Here is a 23286-nt window from a genome sequence, read left to right as displayed (position 1 = left end):
CAGATGCTCTGGAAACAAAAGACGCTGTATGAAAATAGATGTTTTTGCTTAGCAACAAACCATCTGTAGTTTGCAAGATGCAGCAGAACTTTAATGAATTTGTTTTCACACCATTTACATGAAAATGCTGTTCAATGCAAGAAAGATAAAAATAGGGGGTTTTGGTAAATTGAACAGTGTGGAAAACTTTAAAACAATGTTCTTAAGGCAACAGAATAACTAAGGTGCAATCTTGTTTGACAGATCAACTTTGAGTGCCTGATGATAATGGTGAAACCTTATTTTCAGACAGTATTCTGAAGAGTTCAGACTATTTCTATTACCACCAGTCCTCTTGAAACAAGCTGAATCAACAGAGGACCAGGTCCAAGACTATTTTACACAGTCCTACTGCTAGTTGTGGGAGGCAACATTTCAAGAACTTGAACACAATTTGCACTAAATTACATATTAAATAGTTAGACTTAAGACTGGAGACCACTGAAACCATAACTTTATGTCAAAGTCTATCACTTTGCTTAATGTTTGGTACTTTGCAATGATATTCAGAAGCTAATGGTTAATATTCTTATACTGAGCACAGTTTCCCCGGCTCTTCTTATAGGAAAAAAAACGCCAATCAATGCTCAATTCCTCAGTGCCTGCCAGCCTGACTGATATTAAACAATGATCTTGAAACTGAAGGACCTTGGTGCAGAGACTGACAAAGGTTATGCTGCCTGGCATACAGTAACAATAATCCTCACTCATTCGAAAACTCAGCTTGATACAGCTGCTTCTCTGCTTTACAACGTATGTAGTTAATTAATTTCCTTATGTCCCACATGTACTCCCTGTTCTGCAGTCCTATTGCCCTTAAACATATTAGTTTGAAGAAATAAGTTATTGTTGCACAACATACAAACATTCAATGTTAATATGAAGACCGTTTTCAGCTGCAAGTCTTATGCACCTTAGAAAATGCAGGTGGTCTGGTGGTTCAAGAGAAAGTCTCACAAGTCCAAGCTGAATCCACATTTCATCCACTGACTCATTGTAACTTACCCTGACGAAGCCACTGTGCCTCTCAAAGTGTGAAACCAAGGTCTGGACCTGGATTATGCTATAGCAGCAGTCATTGATGTATTCATCCCCAGTCTCTGTGCACTGCTTTTCTCCTAGTTCACTAGTTGCAACTACAAACTGAGGTTAAATTATGACCTACATAAAACCCATACCTGGGAAAATATATCAAATGCAATCATATGTATTTTTTTGAAGACATGAACAGTTTTAATTCAAATGTGAACAATGGAACAGGCCATTTGTATTTCAGATAGTTCAGCTGTCAAAATGTGTTTGGTGTTTTTTCGAAACTAACTGAAAAACCACCAGAAATATTGCACAAGGAAGTTGCCAGTAAAATGGCATTTAAAGCAACCTAAGAATTAAGGTCGTAGCCCACTTTCTTTAAGAGCACAGCTCTAATACAATCTATATCAGTCGCAGATGAGAGCTGGTGAGTATCTATTTAATTTACACTGAGGCTGAACTAACAGCCATGGAAACCAAGCGCGTATGAAAAAGTCTAAGGTTTGCAGAGGCACAGCTGCTGCGCAAATCTCCTCTACACTTTGACAGCTTAATAAAAGGTTTTCCATCGCCCAGGAAAATAAAAACCCGAGACCTCAATTCCTCCTCAACATGTGGGTAATAAGCAGTGACTCACAGCAGCAAACACAAAAAAAAAGAACCCAATACATTTAATGCTTGTGGGGCCGACTATGCTCCAGTAATTACAGTGTCATTTTCACAGGCTGCTCTGGCCTCTCAAGCTACCAGTTCCCCTTAGATACAACACTGGCAATTAAAGTACTGTCAAACCCCATTATCAGCATCATGTCTCTGGTCTACAAAAGCCTTCCGGATGAAAATACTGATAGCCATTTGCAGCCTTTTCATAAGACCTGGATTTGGACACTTAAATGTCAAACTGAAAAAAAAAGTTTAAACAACCAACAAAACTTGCAAAAAAGGAAAACTTTGGTGCCAACTGTATCACAAATATAATGTAGTGCAATTCCATTTGTACTTTACCAGGACAGCCTGTTCATTAGCAACAGCAGTAACGTGCTGCTCTCAGGGGTAGAGTCTCGCCTCTCGCAGACGAAACACAACAGTGCTAGCAAGAGCCTTGCTAATGACAACCTGCCTAACAAAATCTATCTCAAGTGGCTTGTCTGGCTTCTTCCACTGATAGGTCAAGCTTCAGAAATTGAGTTCATTTTGTTATTCTCTAGCTTTAATGCAACTTGGAAGCAATGGCCACAGTTTGAGAACCCTCTGCGAAGAAGGAGGAGGAATTTAACAAGCAGGTCTGCCGTGTCTGTCTCCTCTGCTCAGACCCCGGCTCAGAAACCACAGGTGAAATGTAAGGGATACTGGAAGACAAGTGGACTTGGGCAGCAACAGGGGGACTAGCTGTTCCGACTCTCATCTCTCATCTGAGGGCCAGGGGCCAGGACCCAGTAAATATGATGTTCATTCTGTAAAGTCATGCATAGACATACAAACACACCACTGCTAAGGGTCTCAAAGAAGTGCAACATACTAGCAAACGTTTTCACCCAACCAGGATTTAAACAGTTATTCAAACAGACATGTATCCCTTCTTACAGGTAAAATGAAAATGAAACTGTCTGATTTGGGAAACATGCCCTTTCTGACACTCAAGAGTACAGAAACATCATTTGAATTTCACTAATTAGTGGCAGGTGAGTCTTTCATCCCCATAGCTGCAAAACTCCTGAAATTAACCAGCAAAGCCCCAGAACAGTAATATCTACTAATATCCACTTTTTGCTAATAAGGGGTATCAGCCTTGTGAAAGACTTGCTTAAAAACAGGGGTGTAAATTTGTGACAAATCACTTAAATCAAAGACTGTGCCTTCCAGAAAAAAAACAACTTTGATTACAGATTACAACTGTAAAATGGTTCAATTTACTATAATAGGGTAACCAAGACAAATGTGAAAAAATAGACTTTTTTATTTATTTCAAGATACATTTATTCTAGGACAATTTCATAGTTTGGTTTAAATACACAAGTGCAGGTTTTCACTGTAGTTGATGAACTTTGAAATGCAGGAAGGCTGTACAGTCTTTACTACTTGTTTTCATATGGACCAACCATCAGATTCCAGGCAGACATCACTACACAAAAATAAACTACACAGACATTTCACTAAGATACACCTACCTGTACACAAACTGAAAAGAGACATACAAATACTAGGTAAACAGAACTATAAACCTGCTCTCTTAGACACACATTTCACACTAACGTATGCTATAGGTTTTGAATGCTTGGAATTAGCGCATGTTTATTATATAATGTCCTTTTTATTGATGTAAAATACAGGATAGTGTTCCACAAATGTCTAAATCAAAGAAGGAACCTCACTGAATATCTGCAAATAAACCTGAATTAAAAATTTAAAAGCAACAACATGCTGGTTTCTTTAAGTGAATTATAATTTGTAGCGAGATAGTACTCTACATTTTCCTCTATAGGTTATGGATAATAAAAAATTCTAATCACTAAATTTAAATCAATTATCCACTTTTGTTCCCAACGGCCTAGTTGCGATATTAATAATAGTTCCCCAACATTTATATAGTGCTTTTCATTCCATAGGATCCTAAAGTGCTTCATTCACCTCTGAAGTGCAGCTTCACTTGAGTAACACACAGCAAAAACTCTACACCAATACACAGCTCATAAGGCAGCAAAGTGAAAACCAAGGAGGAACTCTGGGAAGATCAGACAGCAAGCCCAGAGTGGACTTCAGGCACTACTCTTAGGTTAACATCCCTACTCTTTCGAAAAGTGTCATGGGATCTTTAATAACTACATGTATCTCTGGTCACCATACTAAGGAACTGATTGGAATTCCTGGTCCAGAGAGAAGAGTGGCCCACCATCGCCATTTGCAACAGTGAGCTAGATTTCCTTGGAGATCTCCCATTCCAGTACTGACCAGGCCCAGCCTTGCATAGCCTCTGAGTTACAATAACATGGTTGCCATTTTACAGTATGCTTGTATTACACGAGTTTTTATATAAGGTGCTAAATAGAATGCATGTTATCAGATAAAAAAAGCAGCAAACCTGCAAACACAACCTCCAAATACTAAAGAACGACAATTGTGCTGTTATTTTGTTTATACTAACAACTGGATTTAGAGCACACTGCACCCCTGTCACCTCACCCGATGGATCCAAATGCACTTAGAAACAAAGGCATGGGCATTATGTCTTATTTTGGTAGAAATTATCTCAAATTATGAAACTATTTACAGACTGATTAATACAATCAGCTATATATCCTTGTTGTGTCTCTGGGGCCATTTAAAACACAATAAAGTGCAACACGGACCCTTGTAATTGGTTCCCCTTACTGCAGCAAGCACATCCTTCTAATTACTTTCATTTAACTCTTGATTTTCCCATTCTCAGCTCCCTGCAAAAAAATAATCTTCTCAACATTGAGAAACCATTGTTAAACAAACATCAGAAATACCCAAACAGTCACTCTTGCAGCCTGAACCCACAGTGTTGCAAACCACAGGGAGACATCACACCCACTTTGTGCATTTCCACAGTGCGGTCAGTATTTGGACTTGCTGTTTTTGGACTCTCAGGCAGCTAAGATTCATCAATCTGATTAAAATTAAATCTAAATATGGATCTGAACAGGCCAAAATTACTTCCAATATGCAAGATGGCTTTTCAAAAATACATATCATGAAAAATAAAGTGTATTTAACTACAATTAAAGAATTAAAGCTACTACCATTAAACTTTGTAAGATCTTAGCCAAACCAGTTGTAAGGTTTATTAATTTACTGAGAAGCTCTTAAGATCTCAGATGAAACTAGGTCTCATTATAAACCATTTGAAATAATTCTATGCCTGTAATGTCATTTATGCAAATGGATATAAGGATTATGCATGTTGTTATATTGTGTTTGCGTGTGCAGTGTTTATAACGGATCATGTGTTCTAGGCTCATTCGTAGCATTTCTCTTATATTTCTTTGCCTTCCCTTGAGACTAATGTTGTGGGATCCCACTACAGTAGCACTGGATTTGTTTTGACCCTCGACGAACTGAGAGTCTGATCAGATCTTCCATGGTCATAGATTCCCAAGTCGGGATTAGATGCTGAAAGGTCTAAGCTCCTGGGAAGCTAATGCATTCATCTAGTTTCAAAAAGACCTGTGTCTGTTTGTGATGAAAAGAACATGCCAAGCATGCTTAAATTGCTAAGTGTTTTAAACTTTTGCCAGGATCCCATTTCTAGCTGAAAGTAAGACAGCCCTGGTTAGCTGTTCTCTGAATGTGTAGGCAGTCCAGCACAAGCAGTTCTCTTTGGTCATAGTTTAAGAAAAGGGGACATAAGAACTAAAACGGTTAAGCTAAGGAAACAACCCTGATCACTGCAAATATATATATATAGGAACGTGCAGTCTAGTAATTATCTTACCAAAGAGTCTATGACTTCAAATGTTTGTGAGATTTCCAAAAACCTACAGCCTTGATTATATGGCTCATTTTTCGCAGACTGTATTCTGTATACTGCAGGGCATGCCAAAACACCAAGACTACTAATATATAATATAAAAAGGGGAAAGCTGAAAACTTAGAGGACAGAGTGCATCACAACAAAATGCAGTATACTTGATTCCTTTCATAGTGTCCTGTACACTCATAGTGTACCTAAACCACAGAGCTTTGACTGCCACAAGCTGATTTTTTTTAAGAACTAAAGTGATTTGTTTTCTTTTCTCCAGTCACTTATTCAAGAAAATTTGTCACATACAGTATGGCTCCCTATCCATTTGGATCTCTTTATAAAATTAGAATTATTTAAAAGTGGCAGAATACTTTACAAAAGAATCATAGTTTTAATATTTTTAGGTATCCTTTACCACAACAAAAGCAGACAACATAGCAATAACCAAATTTCTTCTTGAAACCTAGCGATTCTAAATTGCAGGGATCCAAATACTCAAGGACTTCAAAATATGATACAGTGTCATAACATTCATTTCAGTTTTTCAGGATTTTTGTTACCTATTTAATAGAAATCACTGGTACTAAGCATGACATATATCATAACATGCAATATACACATCCTATATGAGATCCTGTAACAGAATCCTTGTTTTTGTATGTTTCAGCTGAGAAACAGATTTACAGCAAAGCCAGGTTGATACTTCATTACCATTTCTCTTATGACCATGTCTAGCACTTAAAACTCCTTTAAATCCTATTGCCCAAAACAAAACATACTCGACATAAGCCGCCTCATATGAAAATTGGCTTTCCAATGCTGGAATAAAAACATCCGAACTGCATGCCATCAACATTGGATAACAGGAGCTGTCGTTTAGAGTGCTTTAAGAGTTTACTATAACATCTTTCTGTAACACGGAGAACAGCGAGACATTATCTGCTTAAGCCATTACAAGTTAGCTTTAAATCTCACTACAAGCACCACACCTTCTGAAAGCTACACCACACCTTGAGTCCTTGGAAGAAGACAAACCCCACTTTGAATGTTTGAGGTCTGGATTTTTTTTTGTCTTCACTGCAAACAATCATGTACAACCATAGCAAAACTTTGCTGCCAAAATTATACCCATTGAAATGATAAAAATGGGTAAAAAAGACAATCCTGATCTTTGCAGGAAGGGCTGGAACACAACGACCATAAAAAAAGACAGCAAGAAAGAAAGTTGTGTCTGCAAGTGCACATGGCAAAATTAACATCTAAATGATGGCACTAGTTTCAGAGAAAATAATCCTTCAGCTCTTTGTCACCTAATGAAGTCTAAGGACAACTGAAAAGAAGCATGAGAACACAATTTAAAGATAATGTTTAAGACTTTAGCCTCTGTTCACCATTTTTCCTGTTGAATTACCACTATCCCTGAACATTATTCTGCATTATTTTTAATTCTGGTAAAGGTTTTCAGAGAATAAAGCATAAAAATAACCTTTCATTCTCTCAGACTTTATAGCACGTGGGCTGTCTGAAATCATTCGATATCACACGAGGGAGTTCACAACATTTTCAAGCCTTGCCTGAAGCCTGTTCCCTCTTGCCAATGACCAGGTAATGCTGCTCTCTCTGCAGCCTCTGGCCCCTGGTTTGATTGGCGGGGCTCTCTCTCCAGCTCGGGAGATCCACTCACCCGCTTGTCGATGTCATTGTGCTGCAGCTGGACGAAGCGGGCGCTGATAGCAGCAATGTAGCTCTGCTGATTGGAGAAAGCCACCCTCCCTGCCCCTTTGGGGTACTTGAGCTCGGGGTCAGTGTCAATGCCAGCGTAGCAGACCCCACCATACAGCCGGTCCATAATCATGGCGAGTTCAACTGTGGGACAGAGGAGTGCGACATGAGGCGAGCTGCTCACTTCTCAAAAAATCAAGTCGGAACAGTGTGCCTAAAAAAAGGGCCCGAAAATGTTTCCACATTTCTGTTCCGGGAATATGTCAAGGGATGTAGGGGTGTTGATAAACCAATTTCATTTTGTTCAACTTTTGGATGGGTGTTTTATTTCATTTCAGTAGGGGCAGCAGAGCAGCAATCACATTAAGAGGCTGAAAACATGAATAAGAAAGTAAGAACATAGCAGAAGGGTGAGAGTGTCTTGTATCCATGATGCAATTTGTCACACAAACGCTGGCACTGGAGATGTCACGATTGAGGATTAGTTGAATTCATTAGAGGGGTATAAATAAAAAATATATATAAAACTTTAACAGAACTCAACTATCCTACATCAGTTAAAATCAATTACAACAAAGCAGAGTCTGAGCATCAGGGACATGACTCATCCCTGCTCACAAAGCATTTTTTTTAAAGTGTAGGTGCAGCAATTCTTTATCCTTGACGTATTATATTAAAAGAACAAAACTCTTTCACAATCTTCCTAAACCATAAAGTTACCCACACCATTTGAAGAGATAAAAAGAAAATTTAATTTTTCATTAAAGATAAGCTTGCCATATAAGAGAAACAAAAAAAGTGAAAAGAATTGTTCTTGGTCTGTTTTTTAGAAAAGAATACATTTTAAAATCCCATCTTATTTCTCAGGTTTTGTGGTACAAACAAAGAATAAAACAGCTGCCACCAACTTACTTTCCATTCACCCCCCCAAAAAAAAAGATCAGCTTCAAGCCATTCATAATTCCAGAAGCACTAAAAAGTGCAGACTGTAGCAGCTAGCATCGTGTAAAAGCATATCTCTATGATATCTGAATTCAGACTCGGAGTTCTAACATTCATCTCAGGAAAAAGAATCTCAGTACAATGTCATGTCCTTATTTCTTCTCCAGTGTATGAACCCACGAATTGGCTGGTGCTCGGCTCACTATGTTTTCCTGAACCTGTCCTTGGTTCTTTCCCACTTCTTCATCTCCAGTGATGAAGAAGTTAACACACCCTCTCACTGCTTCTCCCCCCTTCTCCCCCCTTCACCTGCTCTAAGGGGCCGTGGAACTCCTCCCACAAAGATGGTCTTCCGGGGGTCGAGGGGCTGGGAGCCATCCATCACAAAGTCACTATCACTCAGGTTCCAAGGCCGGATTTGCACCTGGACAGGTATAAAGCACCATTGATGGAGGCTGCAATTGCATTTTGAGTCTCTCGAACAGCTATACCAACAACAGACTGTACACATAAGGCACTACTTTAACAAGCTATCCAGCCACATCATTATTGGCTTTTGACATGGCTGGATAAGATCTGATCAGCAGTTAGCTAACAACACCGCAAAGCAGCTTCACTTTACCACCTTTCTTACGTGCTCAAAACAAATTCTTGTGCTACTCAATTTTGGTGCCAATTATAAAAAAATACCATTGCACAGCCAGTTTCATCTGTAATATTCATCTGTAATTAAAAGCAAGGTGATTTTAAAATAACTGTAAACTCTGTTCTACCTAAAACATAAACGTTTTGTTTTAACATCATAAAGTTCACATAATTCGAAGAATAAATAATTTTTTTTACGAAAATAAAGGCAGACTTCAAAAAGCTCCACCTGTTAAAAGATAAGATGATTAAGCAGTTTTGTGGCTTTGTCATCCCCTTTTATTATCACAAAATGACATCTAGGGTCATAAATTAATGTTATTATTAAAAATGATTATTATATTTGATTTGAATACTGAAAGGAGGCAGACTATCATCTATGGGAAATGTCAAGTTGACTGTATTTGATCAGAGAAATGAAAGCATGAGGCACAAAAAGATTAATTGAATGGTTTGTCATTTGTTCATAGCTTCCCAGTCCTAGTCCACAGACAGGCACAGGCCTCTGAAGGGATCACTGTGGTGACAGGCAAACACTAGATATGTTAATTGTGCCACTCTGGAGAGGGCTTCTGCTGGACGTGTAAGCTTCTGTAGAGACTGTGGCAACTTACTGGTTTATCTTTGATGGTGGGGCTGGAGACACAAAGGTAGAGCTTTCCATCCTCCTCAATACAGGCATCTATTAGAGCCTGTACAGAACTCTCTTCCTGGAACAGCAGAAAGGCATACCCTGTGGAGAGTGGACAGAAAAAAAAACATAACACTCATTTAAAAGGGAATACTTGGCAATAATGTATCTGATTATCTAACCCTGATTTTATAATGACAAAACAAAATTCCAAGGGTATCAGCCTCCGAGAAGGTAATGCATACGTTAAGTGGTTCACACCAAATTGTAGATGCCTGCTTGGTTATGGCAATACAAAAGAAAGCCATTGCAGTACGATAGCATAATTAAAGTCTATAGCTGCCATTAAATCACCACCCTTAACCTGCATCGGCAGAGGATAGAAGCTGAACACGTAGCACTCCCAGGAATTTTACATATGTCTCCTGCAGCCATATTTTATGGTGTTTTCAGCTGTAAAATTCTACATACAGTAGGTTGCTCTACTCTCCAGTGTATTCATTATCAAAATAACCAGAAGCTATGCAGGGATGACCTTACAAAGAATGCCTTCCCAACAGCCAACAATGCTAACTATAATGAGAACAGAGATAATCCTTTTGTCCTAGACAGGCAAATCTGAACCGACAGCCTTCATTTTTCTTTATTTTTAAACGAACCTGCTCTGACAAGCAAGATGTGCAAGTCAGTCAACAAGCTCACATCTCATTCCCACTACTTAAGACATATCAGTTGAGGGGCAATTGCTGCATGGAAAAAGATTTATAAAATACAGACGCAAAAAATATTTACAGAGGATAATGGTTGTAAGAGGTGCTTTAGCATTCGCTCTCCATATAGAACACAGGCCAAGGACAAGGGAAAAGTCTGCTAGTCACCTGTCCATTGATTGAGACAGAAGACAATTACAATGTCTAGTAATTTAGATTCACTTCAAGTACGTTGGAGGTAAATGGCTGCGTCTGATCTCAAAACCAGTCTTTATGACTCAGCCACTACATGACTGACACTATCTTAGGAGACTAAACAGCTGCATAAGGCAACACATGTAGATACTTTTTTTACTCTGTAGCAGGGAGTTAAACATGCCAAAGAATAATAAAATTGCTCAAATGCACCACTAATATAGTGAAGTCACTTCTCACTTCTCCATCTGATCTGCCGTGAGTGAGGCTGTTGAGCATAATGGATGCCACATGACACCCAGGTGGGTGCTGCACTTGTGTGGTGAATGAAATGGCTCCTCGCCTTTATGTAGAGAGCTTTAGGATGAAAGGTACTATGTTATTGCAAGTAACTGGTATTAAGGAAATAAGGTCAACCATAACAATAGCATCTACATAGAATTTTGAAGTACATCTTCAGGGTCCTCTAAATAAAAAAAAACTCTTTACAGCAAAATATTTGGACAGAACATTTTTTCTTCAGCAGTGATGAAGTTCTACATTAAATTAGTTCAAGTGGGGCCTTAAGACACCACCTGGTTACTGCTCCCGAATACCCCTAAACACGGATAATAGCAACACTGGATACGGCGCGGCTCAGCAACGCTCTGCATTCCAACAGACAACAATCACCTGCACTCTCTCGTACTGTGAATTGCGGCTTCTAACACTGTGAGAGCAGGCGGGTGCTCCTTCATTATTAAAGCATGCCGATTTGTCCTGCCTGCTGGGCAATTCTCAGATGGGCTTTTTTTTGGCTTCGGGCTGTCACTCCGAATGAATGTCTGAGCTGTGTCGAATGTCGCGTGCCTGTGGCTCCAGGAAGAAGAGAGGAAGTGAAGGGCACCGGGGCATTATCAAAAGGCACAGCTCCACAGACACGGAATTCTTCAACAGGCTCAGAAGTTATGAAGCCAGACAAGCAGGGTTCCGCTTGGGTGCTAATCAGCACACTCAAGAGCTCCAGACTTCATCTGTGCAAACTAGTTGTCCTGCCCGCGAAACAAACGCTTCTGAATGCTGGTTAGAATTCACGACATTACTGGCTGTGCTTGCATGTTAAGAAATGCCTTCTGACCTTTTGAAAATAAACGTTTCAGATATGATCACGTTCACTTGTTTCAGGTTAGCATCAAAATTAAGAACATCGTTTCTCTTTCCTCTTGTTTACAGAAGACACTAAATAATGTATTCTCATCAGGCATCACAACATTCAGTATTTAGTCACAGTAGGTTAAATTTATTTTTGGGGACCTATGAATTAGAGAACAGTTTCTTGTACAAATCATATTGAAGTGGAGAGAAGTGGATCACATATTGACAGCCTTCATGCCTGGTCTCAGCAAAGTAACTAACCCTGAATTCCTTTAGCTGCTGGTACAGCGAGCTGCCCCAGAAGATACAGATACCATGAAGGGTATGATGGACTCAGGCTTCAGACAAACCTGACATTATCAGCAGCAGCATATGACTGGATGAAGTTTCCTCTTTCAAAGGGCAGGGATGTTTTGCTCTTGCAGACTTTGACCTGTGATTTGATCAGTGTTGCGGCAAAACAAATCAGAATCAAAGTCTTTTTGCATAAAAATCCAAGGTCCTGGATTCCACTATGACAGAGCTTTGGCCACAAAGTCTCAATTTCCTCATCAAACCAGGGACAATTAATCAGAAAGAATAACAACAACACGGGCATAAATAAAACCAAACATTTTTTCAGTTCTACAACAGTAAAAGCAGGTCAAAGTTTACAAAAAAAACAGGGAATCAATAATACATAGTAAACATCCTAAATTAATATTTCACACTGGTTTTTACAATGGAAGATGTCAATAACATCCATGTTACGTTCTGACTGTGTTAAGGGAATAATAATATGGCAAGATAGTTAAAGAACTATATACATCTTCTTTTTGTAATGTAGATCAGATATATCAAAACCAAAATAAATTAATTGAAAATCCCAGCTTCTGAAACACAGCTTATTCTGTTCACAAGTAACTTTTAAATTATACTGCAGGGATGAAGATATACATTTATATACACTGAAAACTACTGATGGCGAAACAGACTGCCATGGCTGAATTCAGCTTGGTCAGAGAATTTGTGTTGTATAAGAGTATTCAAACCAGCAAGACACAAACATCTTGTTATTGTGTCTGTGCAATGAAGTGGGAGAACATGCAGCCACTATGAGCTGGAAATACAAACAAAGACCACATTTCAGATCTGACGCAAGGCTTATGATGGGGAGAAAAAGGATTGTCATTAGTCGTGCAAGAATAGTTCTGCAGTAAAAGCCTGTGCTAGACTTCTGTAAACCAAGAGTTCATAACCCCAACCACATTACCAGAATTCTATGCTGGCGGACCCAAAATAAAAGCGAAGAGGTCGCAGATTGGAAAACTACTGTACTGCGCAAACACAATTTGATCTGAAGGCTAAAAAAAACAGAAAACACTTCATGTTTACTTAAGCAAGTCTTCTCATTTACAGAATTAAAAACCCTTCACAACCTGCCAACATCATTTCTTTTCTAATCACTCGGTGTACCCTTCAGGCTTTTAAATAAATTACGCTTTTCCTTTTGATAACTGGAAAAGTTCCAATTCCGAAAGAAATGTTGTTACTCATCTGTGGCTTGGTAATAAAAACCTTACACAACCACAGTCCAATAGGGTACAGCAAAGCACATAATTGAAAGGAACAGAAATGACTTACAAGGATTTCTCCCTGCCAAGTACAAATACCATACAGGATGCACTAAACAGGACAAACTAATGGATCTTTTCTACTGACGAAAGAAGCATTTGGCATTTGAGATTATCTACACAAATCATTTAGAATTAAACACTTCTTGTTGTGACATTCCTTGGCAGTAAGTACGAAATATAGATGCAAGGACACTTTTAGTGTTTGAAGAACTAGAAGAAACGTTTCTTAAGGATACAGCTCTATTGCAAGAAACATCAAGCCAGTATCAGAGCCATGAGGATATCTGAAAGCATGGCCGAGACGTCTGGGAGACTGACAATAATATTTTCCTTGGAAAGACATTTCAATTTCTAAAGCACTTTAGTCCCTTTTTATGCTCCACATATGCAGAAAGGATAGAAACTTTTGACTTTTCACACCTTGCCAAATCCTCTTCCTAATTTAAGATCAGACAGCAAAATGAACAAGGGCCTTGGGATAAGGCAGAGAAACAGGACTCCTGTGATCTTTGGCACAAATTACAGAATTTCTTTTCCACAGAAAGCTGAAGTGCTGGTAGAGTTTACATTCTCTGCATCCACACAATATAACTTTTCTCTGCATAGCCAGACAAAACATGCCTTTCAACTGTAGAGGAAGATGAACCTTCATTAGATCCTTTCTATTCTTTGTCACTGCATTATGAGCTAATATATAGTAGTCATTCTTTCAAATATTGAGAGTAGCAGAAGAGACCCCAGCTCAAAAATATATTATCTTGTAACATTTCATCCTCTTAAAATGTAGAAGAGCTGTAACTAGTATACTCCTATATTTGGAAATATGTTGCAACATTACTTTTAATATTTTCATGAGTTCTGATGCTTCTATTTCATAAATCACACATAAAACAGATAAAACTGTTCTGTCTTAGTAAAAAAATGTAATTTTAGAATAAAATTAGTTTTAATGCACATTCAACTTTTTTGTATTCTTTGACTGCCTTCTAACAGCAAAATAGATAGGATATAGAAAAACATGGCAAGTCAAAACTAAATAATGAAACTACAACAGTTCCAGCCTTTTAAAAAGAGTATGTGGTGTGCTGTTCACTCAAAAGAGAAGTAAAGGAGATTTGCTTGTTTCCTTTGGATCCACTGAGGAATAAAGAATGTTTCAGTTGAAAACCCTATACCTTACCTTCGAGCAAAACAAGACACTCTGAAAGACATGGATTTGTATAAAAATGCCGAAACATTTAACAGAACAACTTTGTTCCTAAATTCAATAAATATCACAAATTCCACTTCTAATTAAAGAATATTATCTCGTCCAATTAATATCTCAATTTAATATCTCATGTATCTCATAATCTAGCAGAGATTTCAGTTTGACCTCACACCTGAAGACTCCTGCCGAAAAGTTGTCTCTCTTTTCCTTTCTGCATGGAATAAACCTTTACTTTTTTACTTTGCAGTCAACACATGCTGACGCAGCTACAGTACCTACTTGAACTACTGTAATTTCAATAGGTGTTAAATCTTTAAAGATAAACATTCAACAGAAAGTGCAACAGGAATTTAGTAATACAATAACTGTACTATTTTCTTGAAAACAAGAGCCTTACTTACTTGAACTTTGTCAGCTGCTGACGGTTCATCTTAGCCAAAGCATGTGATCTGCACATTTAGTGAGACACCAGCTGTCTGCCCATTACTGCATAATGGTGCTTCACATCTATTACTAAGGCTGCATGATATGAGCAGAATGTTCATTGACTAATGTTTCAAAATCTAGACTTTTAAAATGGTCCATCTCTTGTGTTGATAGAATCTTTAGATACATACTGTAAACACAGGAGTCTGGAAATAATCTTAGATTCCACAATTAAACTTGGATAAATTCCCAGACAGCCCAACACTTTTCAGAGTGTTGCTGAAAACTAAATGCAACAAATGGGATAAAAGATCAATCGTCAGTATCTTCAGTGTGTCTTAAATACATGTGGCTCATTAACCAAGAAGCTAATATATAGTATGGCCATTGCTTTGCTTTATGGGATAGAATACATCCATTTTCCATGCTTACTCAAGACAGTAATGTACAAAGCTGAATAAGACAAGTGTGACAACTTGAGTTAAAGCTCTATGCACGTGGGACTGATCACTACTGTGTAAGTCTTTAGGCACAGGCCTTGTTTAAAATAGATATTGAACACTGAGAAAAAACACCCATGTAAATATGGAGAAAGCTCTCTGTATTTTATTTATTTTAAAAATTACATTCTGAACATTGCTAGCTTGTGATCATCAGTTTCCTTTCAGAACAGCTAACATTTCATAAAAGCAGTACAAAAAACTTTTTAAAGCATAAGCAAGCCTTTCAGAATTTATAAACATTATCAGTTATTTAATAGCAATTTTAATTACAATTTTTTTCCTGTTAGACCAGTAATATTTCTTTAACCCTTGACATGGTCAGGATCCTTCTGGACCCTTAACCAATGTCACCCTTCACAATCATTTTCTACATCCTACAATGTAAAACAGATAATGTAAAAAAAAAGTGTAGTTATTGCAGTTAAGATCTCAGCAGGTGTCTCTATAATCACCGTAGACAGCACATGGAACTTGCTGGAATGAAAAAAGCATCTGTTTTCACATATTAAGAAATAGCTACATTAAGTCTACAGAGAAATGCCAGAAAAGAAAATACCAGTCCACTTCATCCAGATCAAGCCAAAACGGTTACTGCACAAATTGCTAAACCATCTGAGTCTTTTGTAATACAGTAGTGGTAGTTATAATGTTCTCAGTAACATGCAGATTCCCCTGTTTCCCTAAGTTTTCCCCAGAGATCCTTTAACCTTATGGCTTTCCTGATCTCCAATCTGTTCACCAAAACCAGTCCTAATCCTTCAAGACGAAGAGCCACTGCTCTCTGTTACACATTATCACATGAACCTAAAGTCTCCAGATACCTTCAGGCATCTGCCTATCAGATTAAGCAGCTGTCAGAAGAATGCTAGTCATCTGAAGAATCCTCAGCCTGACACTGGAAATTTAGTAATGCTGCTGAGCCTTACTTGCTATATGATGGATTGGCGTATGGAAAATGAAAAGGTAAGAGCTGGTCAGCCTTGGCACCTGGACTCCAGGCCATTTCACGACTTTGAAATTTAATTGCTCATGAAACCCAGGCGATTCAGACCACTTCGAAAAAAGACCTTGTTATACTGAGAAAGCTGATGAACCTGAGTCTGTAGCCAGTCTGTCTTTTTTTAGTAGTAATTACATTGAGAACAGGACACACCTCCGACAGATATGACGCTTCTAATGAATCGTTCCACACAAAAATATAAATTGAAAGTTTTGATTAAACTGAATGACAAATCCATCACACAGTTAATTACAACACAGCTATTTATACTACTATACCCCTTGAGAAATTCATGAAATAGAACAATATAGAAAAGAGAGAAAGATCAACTCCTCCTAGATATAAAGACACCATAGCCAGACTTTACTGCATGAAACTCACAAAATACAGAATATGAACAGCACAGAAATCTCTGGAGTCATAATTATCTACGATAAACAAATTTCATTCTGCATTAATTGCTGTGGCGGTTGAAATCAGCATTGCTTAGGAATTCTCTCAAAATAAGCAGGCAGATGCCTGTTCTGAGTAGTGCTTGTTAAGGAATGGTACTGACATTGCAAAAAGGCCATCTGTCATAGGGAAAACGTAATGCAATCACAAGGCATGTGTGGAAATAGGCTTCATGCAGCTTTGCCATTCTGCCTTCAGCCTGATACAACAATGCTCTGCCCTGAAGAATGAACACAAGTCCTGGTCACTGCAGCGTGCAATGTGAATCATGACTGAAACCCATTTACAGGAAACTGCCAAAACCAGCAATTCTGCAAAGCTGGGCATCTTAATGAAGGAAGCCCTTGATCTTCGAATGTGTTTAATAACTGCAATCAAAATCCAGAAATATTTTGACCTAGCTTACTAAAGTCTTGCCTTTATATACATTATATTATTATATATTAGAATATATTATAGAATATACAGATATAGGGTTGTTTAGACTAGATGACCCTATACCTATTCTGTACCTAGGATACAGCAATTGAACAGAAACCAGGAGACTGAAGGATTTTGACCACTTAAATTCATGACAAGACTGTGGAACATTTTCTGTCCTGTGATCAACATACAATGATACAAAGGAATATTCAATACGTAGCCTGCAAGTTAAATTGCCTACTTTAAACTTTTCACCAATGGTTTTTAACCAGCCAACAAGCGTGTCTGAATCCTCTAAAATCATGAACTTCAATCCAAGAGACATAACCTCCTCTGTGAAATAAAAATAGCTTGGAACATTTGGGACTTGCTGTTGATGCTTTCGGTAGTTCAAATTAGCAACGAAGGCAACTGCTGGGTGACGTGAAAACCATTTCCTTTATCACTGACAAGACTAAAATAGAAAGGGGCTTGATGCACTGCTCTGTCATTACTGAAATAGAATCAAAACCCTGGTGTATACCCAGATCTCCTGTATTGGCATTAACACGTGAATCAGCTGGTGCCCAGGATAAGGTCTCTCCAAATAGGGCAGACAAACAATACAAAAATGTTACAATGCCTTTTCAGGGAAAATTAAAGATGAAGGACTGTCTGATCTTTCATCAGTCATACTTAGTAATCAGGGTATATAAATTAAACAAACCAAAACACTCCAGACCACTTAAACCCAAGACAAGAATTAGTGGAACATTTTATCTTGTACAAGAACCATAAAAATACAGATGAATAATGCATTCAAAAAGTAATGTGCCAGTTACATCACTCCTTTCATGGATTAATAAATGACTGGTCGATAAGCATAATTCATACAACTTTCTTAAATCCCTAGTACTATACTATTTTATAAGGAATTTCAATTTGAAAATGATCTTTTCTATTTTTAAGTAAAGGCTCAGTTAAAAGTCAGGAAGGTTGCCTTAAAATCCCAGTGCACGTGTCAATAAAAACTGCATAATCAGGATTCAAGTGTGGCAGGCTCGTAAACAGAATTACGTACTACAGTTCACTTTGGAGGAGTTTTTCTTCTAGAAAAGTGTTAATTGCAAAATGAGTCATCTCAGTAAAAAGACACAACAAGCCATTCCTAAGGTTTGGATCAGTAATGATCCATTTTAAATAAGTGGTAGGTATTTTTACTAGATGTAAACTTCACCAGTCTGCTATAGGAATTTGTTATTTCCAGTACTGCTTTAATAGTTTTTCCTAATATGACATATTGCTTTTGGAGCTAGCCAAAATAGCTGTAAAGTGCTTTTCTGCAATGAACAACTGTCCAAATTAAATCCTGCCCTGGTTTGGAGGAAAGTTTAAAGTAGCCAGGGTTTAAGGTTTTCCAGTGACTCATAAAGGTTTTTAAGTTAAGAAAATAACCCACAAAAAATAATCAGGAATCTCCTGCTAAACATTTTACTTTTTGCGTGTGGAATAGATTTTACCTTCCCTTGCTTCTACAGATGATATGGAATGCTTGCTTGTCTTTGGATTAACAAAAGGGCACGGCAACACTCTTACTGGTTTACAGTAGCAGCTTTCATTACAGGAGCAAGATACCTTAACTGCTTTAAAATGCCTTTTCAAATGTGCTTTTAACGTGAATGTGGTAAATTACAATATGTTTTTCTAGTCAAAGGGACTGTTAATGGAAACGGGCACTAAGCAATTTTTAACCACATCTAGTTTAAATCTGTCAAAGTTATCCCATTTATTCAGTCAGTGACTGAAAAAGAATAAAATACTTTGGTTTTATGGGACTCATAAGAATCATTATAACAGCAGAAATGTAAGCCAAATTAAAACTGACAGTATTTTCGAAATCAATACATTTGGATATCCACAGTTTAAGGAAAGAAGAACCTGGATTTAATTACAATCAACAAAACTTTTCCTCCATTAACCAACTTCTTCCTATATCTTCACAGTTTTAAAATACTGTTCTTTGAATTGTAACAGTACAGAGCTCACTAAAGACCTGAATTCATTAAAGATGTCTTCCACAATGAAGTAATTACCTTTGGGTGGAAAATAGGACTTGCTCTCTGCCTTGTGTGGCCAATCCACAACGAGATGCCCATAACGACGAAAGCTTGTGGTGATTTCATCTAGAGAAAAACCAGTGACAGAATTACAGCAATATTATCAAAACATGTTTTTGTGTGTTCCCCCTACTTGGCAGTTACGTTCACATATAAAATCTATCAATGCACACTAGTTAACACAAGAACTAATTCTTTACAGTAGGTACAACAACTTAAATAAGATACTGCCAAAGGATGTAAAACTGTAGTTTATTGCGTATAAACACCATTATTATGAGACCATTAAAAAAATAACCCCCTCCAATTCTGGAATTAAAAGTGATTGACATTCCATGACATGATGGGCAACTATAAGCCACTCAGCTGACTGTCTTTGTCACCTAACAGTTCTTTCTGTCTTGTGTCAGAGTTCAGTGCAAAAAATATACACCAGCATACTAAAATCCTCCAGGCCCAGAGGAGGTGGCCCACTTTAGGTAGGTCAGGTTAAGAGTAAGGAGATTTTTACTTTATATAGAAGTTAACTTGCAATTTTTTCACCTAAGAGATACAGTGCCCTTAAAAAGTCTTGGTACAACAAAAGCCAAAACTGTTATTTATGTTTTAAATCAACAAATCTGAAGGCTTTTGCTACTCAGGAAAACCAACTTGCTTTTATTCTGCTATCAATTAGACCTTCCTGGGACAGAATAATGGGCACTGTAGGCTAATCAAGTCTCACTATACTACTCCTTGGCAAAGAAACTTCCGAAATTTAGAATCTCAGTTGAGATACATCCGCCATTATCATGTTACCAATCTGCAATTAGTAAGTATGTGGAAAGTAAAGAATGCAAACCATTCTGACAGAACAAAACTAGCAATGCCTATGCAAACTACATTTCAGACAAATAAACCTCAAACTGTAAATATTAACATCCAAAATGTGAAAAGATTTTCTTTGACTTTTATAGAAGTTACAATTTAGCTCTTTAAATGTCTAAATCTTACTCAGTCTCACAAAATATAAATACAATAAAAATGCACTATGGTATGAAATGGTTCTCTTATTGAACTTGGGCATTCCACTTATCCTTTACAGGGATTCTGAACTCTGTAAATCTACCATCAAATGATTCCGTGTTGACAAAAGTCTCAACTACCTTCATCAATGTCAGGAGGCAGCCCTCCAACAAAGACCTTTCTGGAATAACGCTCCACCCTCTCTCCATTCTGGCAGCGCGTTGGGGAGCCCAGGCCAGGCGTTAAGGACTGGTCACCATGGCCGTCGTCTAGGAAACCGTCTTCAAAAGGAAAGAGTGAAGAACGACCTAGAAACAGAGAGAAAAGGAGGAGGGGAGCGGGGGGGGGGGAATAGAGTATTCGAATATAGTTGTAATCAAACAAGACAGAATGTGTTCATCATTCAAAGAAAAATATGTCCGTATGTCATTGGACAGAAAGATGACCACAAATGTTTACCAATGGAAACAAATGAAGAAACTTAATGTAAAAGGAGAAATCCCTCTTTTCCTCTTCTACAAGTTATCTTCTCAGAAAGCATCAAAATTATATGAAGTTAGCGCTGGAATAAAATGGAAACAAACTGTACCATTCATTTTCGAAAGTTCAAGTGCATCCATCACCTCACACACTGTCTGAAGATTACATATTGACACTGCCTTGGGTCAAAAAAATGCTGTCTGATGAAAGGTTACTCTTGTATTGGACTGCAATATAAACCTTTCTGCAACAGTTGAACTGTGACAACGCTATTGTGCTCAGTGTATGCTGTGTTGTTTCCATAAGAAGCTTGGCCTGTTGATCCTTTGATCTCTGTAAAGCGTGTGAAAAGAAATGATGGAAATGTTGACAAGACTCCTCCTAGCTCTAAAAGACACAAACATACTTGTGATCACTCACATTTATAAGATGTAAATGCACATTCAGATTTCAATTGTGAAAATGCAGGTAAATAGCTAAGGGTATAAGTAAAAAAATATATATATTTTCTTCTGTCTTAAACACTTTCTAGCATTTATATCCAGTGCTTCCTGTCCTACTTAAAGTGAATAAAAGACAGCATTAGGTATTACACATGGAATATTTTTTGAGTTAGTGCATCAAGATAAAAAAACAAAAGCACAAATCTCAATTTAAACTTCAGTTCAATTAGTTAATAACACCAAAGGCATTTAAGTCATGTTTCAAAAGGCCAAACACATGCCATCTTAGATTTAAAGTACCTACTGCAAGATCCATGCCAGGACTTAAATGTTTACATACTACATAAATTGAAATACTAAGAAACATATTGTATTACTTTTTTCTGATTACTAAGAATTCTGTTTTAATTGTAGAGTTACTAATCTGGCTATGGACGTCACTGCTGGTGGTTCTGCTTAGAAAACCTTTAAAAAGTCAAACATTCAACTTAGTAGCAAATTAGAAGTAAATCAAATATTTACACAAATTAAGCCAAAGAGAAAGAGCATAATTTTTAAGGGAATCAGGTTACAGGACTAAATGGCTCATTACCCATTACCCAAGAGTGACACTTTGTTATAAGAGACTGTCTCACACTAAAGCTTACCAGTCAGAAGGCTGGAATCAGAAAAATATTCTAATATTCGGAAAAGTTATAGATTAAAATAGGATGCTTGCGGTAAGGCAGAGTACCATTTGAATGATGCTCCTACAATTGACAGTGGCTGGTCTGTCTTTAAAGGGTTTCCAGGTAAGCAGTTTGGAATTCTGGGAATTGAAATCCTTTGCCAATGACATGGTTTTGTAAAGAGTGAAGTGGAAATGATGAGGAAAGGCAGAGGGAAGCAGTCATAGAAGACTGTCAGCCGGGACATTGGAAAAAGGCTTTGCAGACAATACAATCTAAAATACTGTTTTTATTAACACGTGTACAAACATCTTTGTATCTATTATCAAGTCCAAACATTCAGTTAATGATCCTGAAGTGATGAAAAGTATATTTTTTAATATTCTGCCAGTCAGAAGGTTTGGGAGGAAACCTCCCTACTGATTTTAATTGAGTTGTTGCACATGTACAAGATACCTAACTGTACAATATCGGTACAGCAGAGCACCGTGTCTGAATTAGCTCTCCAGCACTGCATTCAGAAATCATAACAGAAAGGCTCCTTGTTAAACATGCAGTCCTTAGATCAGGGTCTGGTAGATTTGTTTGGAAAACAAAAATAACTTGCTCCTCTGGGAGAAAGCTACTGTGAACACACGTGAAATCCTTCTCATCTCCATAATAGGGAAAAAACAATAGTACCAACCAAGAAAGGATTTTCTCTTTGGTTTAACTTCTAATATCTTTCAGTTCTTCAGTGATTAAAAAGCAGCTCCTTCTTGGGTGCAGCTAACATTTATTCACTGTTGCTTTAGACGATTAATAACAAACCAATATGACAGTCAAATGATAGAGACTAAAGTAGTCTATACTTCAAATTGACAAAAAGAATTACGAGATGAAGAATCTCCGCCCTTCTGTAAGTTTATTAGTGAGTCAATTCGCTTGTTGCAGATCCTGCTCATCACTGCTTGCACAGACACAGACAGTTGCACTTGTTTACACAGGCGTCTGAGTTAACAATCCATGTACTTGGCAGAAGTGATAGACAGACCACAACTTCTGCAATAGTTTGGTTCTGGAAGCCATTCCCATAAGTCCAATTTTACTTAAGCCAGACTGCACTCTTGAGCCATATAAATATATACAATTTACTATTTACTGTATATGTTGGTGGGTTAGGATCCTATCCTTTAGACTTCTTGGGTCACATGCAGACATTGTAATAGAATTAATACATGGTGTTTTGAAATAAAATGAAAGAAACAAGGAATTATTTCAACAATGTCTAATTTACAGTGGTTTACGTTAAGTCGAACTTGCCCATGTTGAGTGGTATGTAACCCCAGGGTCCCTGCACAGTGTATTTTGGAACTTGAATAACAACGTTATTTCACATCCATCTTAAATGCAGTGTGTAGGCACAATGAATACTGGCAATGTAACTG

General features: G+C 37.7%; 1 protein-coding gene across 10 annotated transcripts in view; it reads right to left on the bottom strand.

Annotated features, from left to right (window-relative positions):
* The window catches only part of cpeb3 (cytoplasmic polyadenylation element binding protein 3), a 57355-nt gene that overhangs the window by 4454 nt on the left and 29615 nt on the right, over positions 1-23286 (bottom strand). For all 10 annotated transcript variants that reach the window (XM_088915679.1, XM_088915682.1, XM_088915683.1 and 7 more), the window contains 5 exons: positions 20409-20576; positions 19240-19329; positions 9481-9599; positions 8531-8645; positions 7242-7423 (listed from right to left, as the gene is read on the bottom strand). In XM_088915679.1, the coding sequence (XP_088771805.1) occupies positions 7242-7423; positions 8531-8645; positions 9481-9599; positions 19240-19329; positions 20409-20576 (674 nt within the window). The remainder of the gene's footprint in view (positions 1-7241; positions 7424-8530; positions 8646-9480; positions 9600-19239; positions 19330-20408; positions 20577-23286) is intronic.

Source organism: Atractosteus spatula, chromosome 5 (genome assembly GCF_055471065.1).
Source record: "Atractosteus spatula isolate fAtrSpa1 chromosome 5, fAtrSpa1.hap1, whole genome shotgun sequence".
Classification (NCBI taxonomy): Eukaryota; Metazoa; Chordata; class Actinopteri; order Semionotiformes; family Lepisosteidae; genus Atractosteus; species Atractosteus spatula.
The sequence above is the reverse complement of the archived record's forward strand: the minus strand, read 5'-3'. Positions and strand labels throughout refer to the sequence as shown.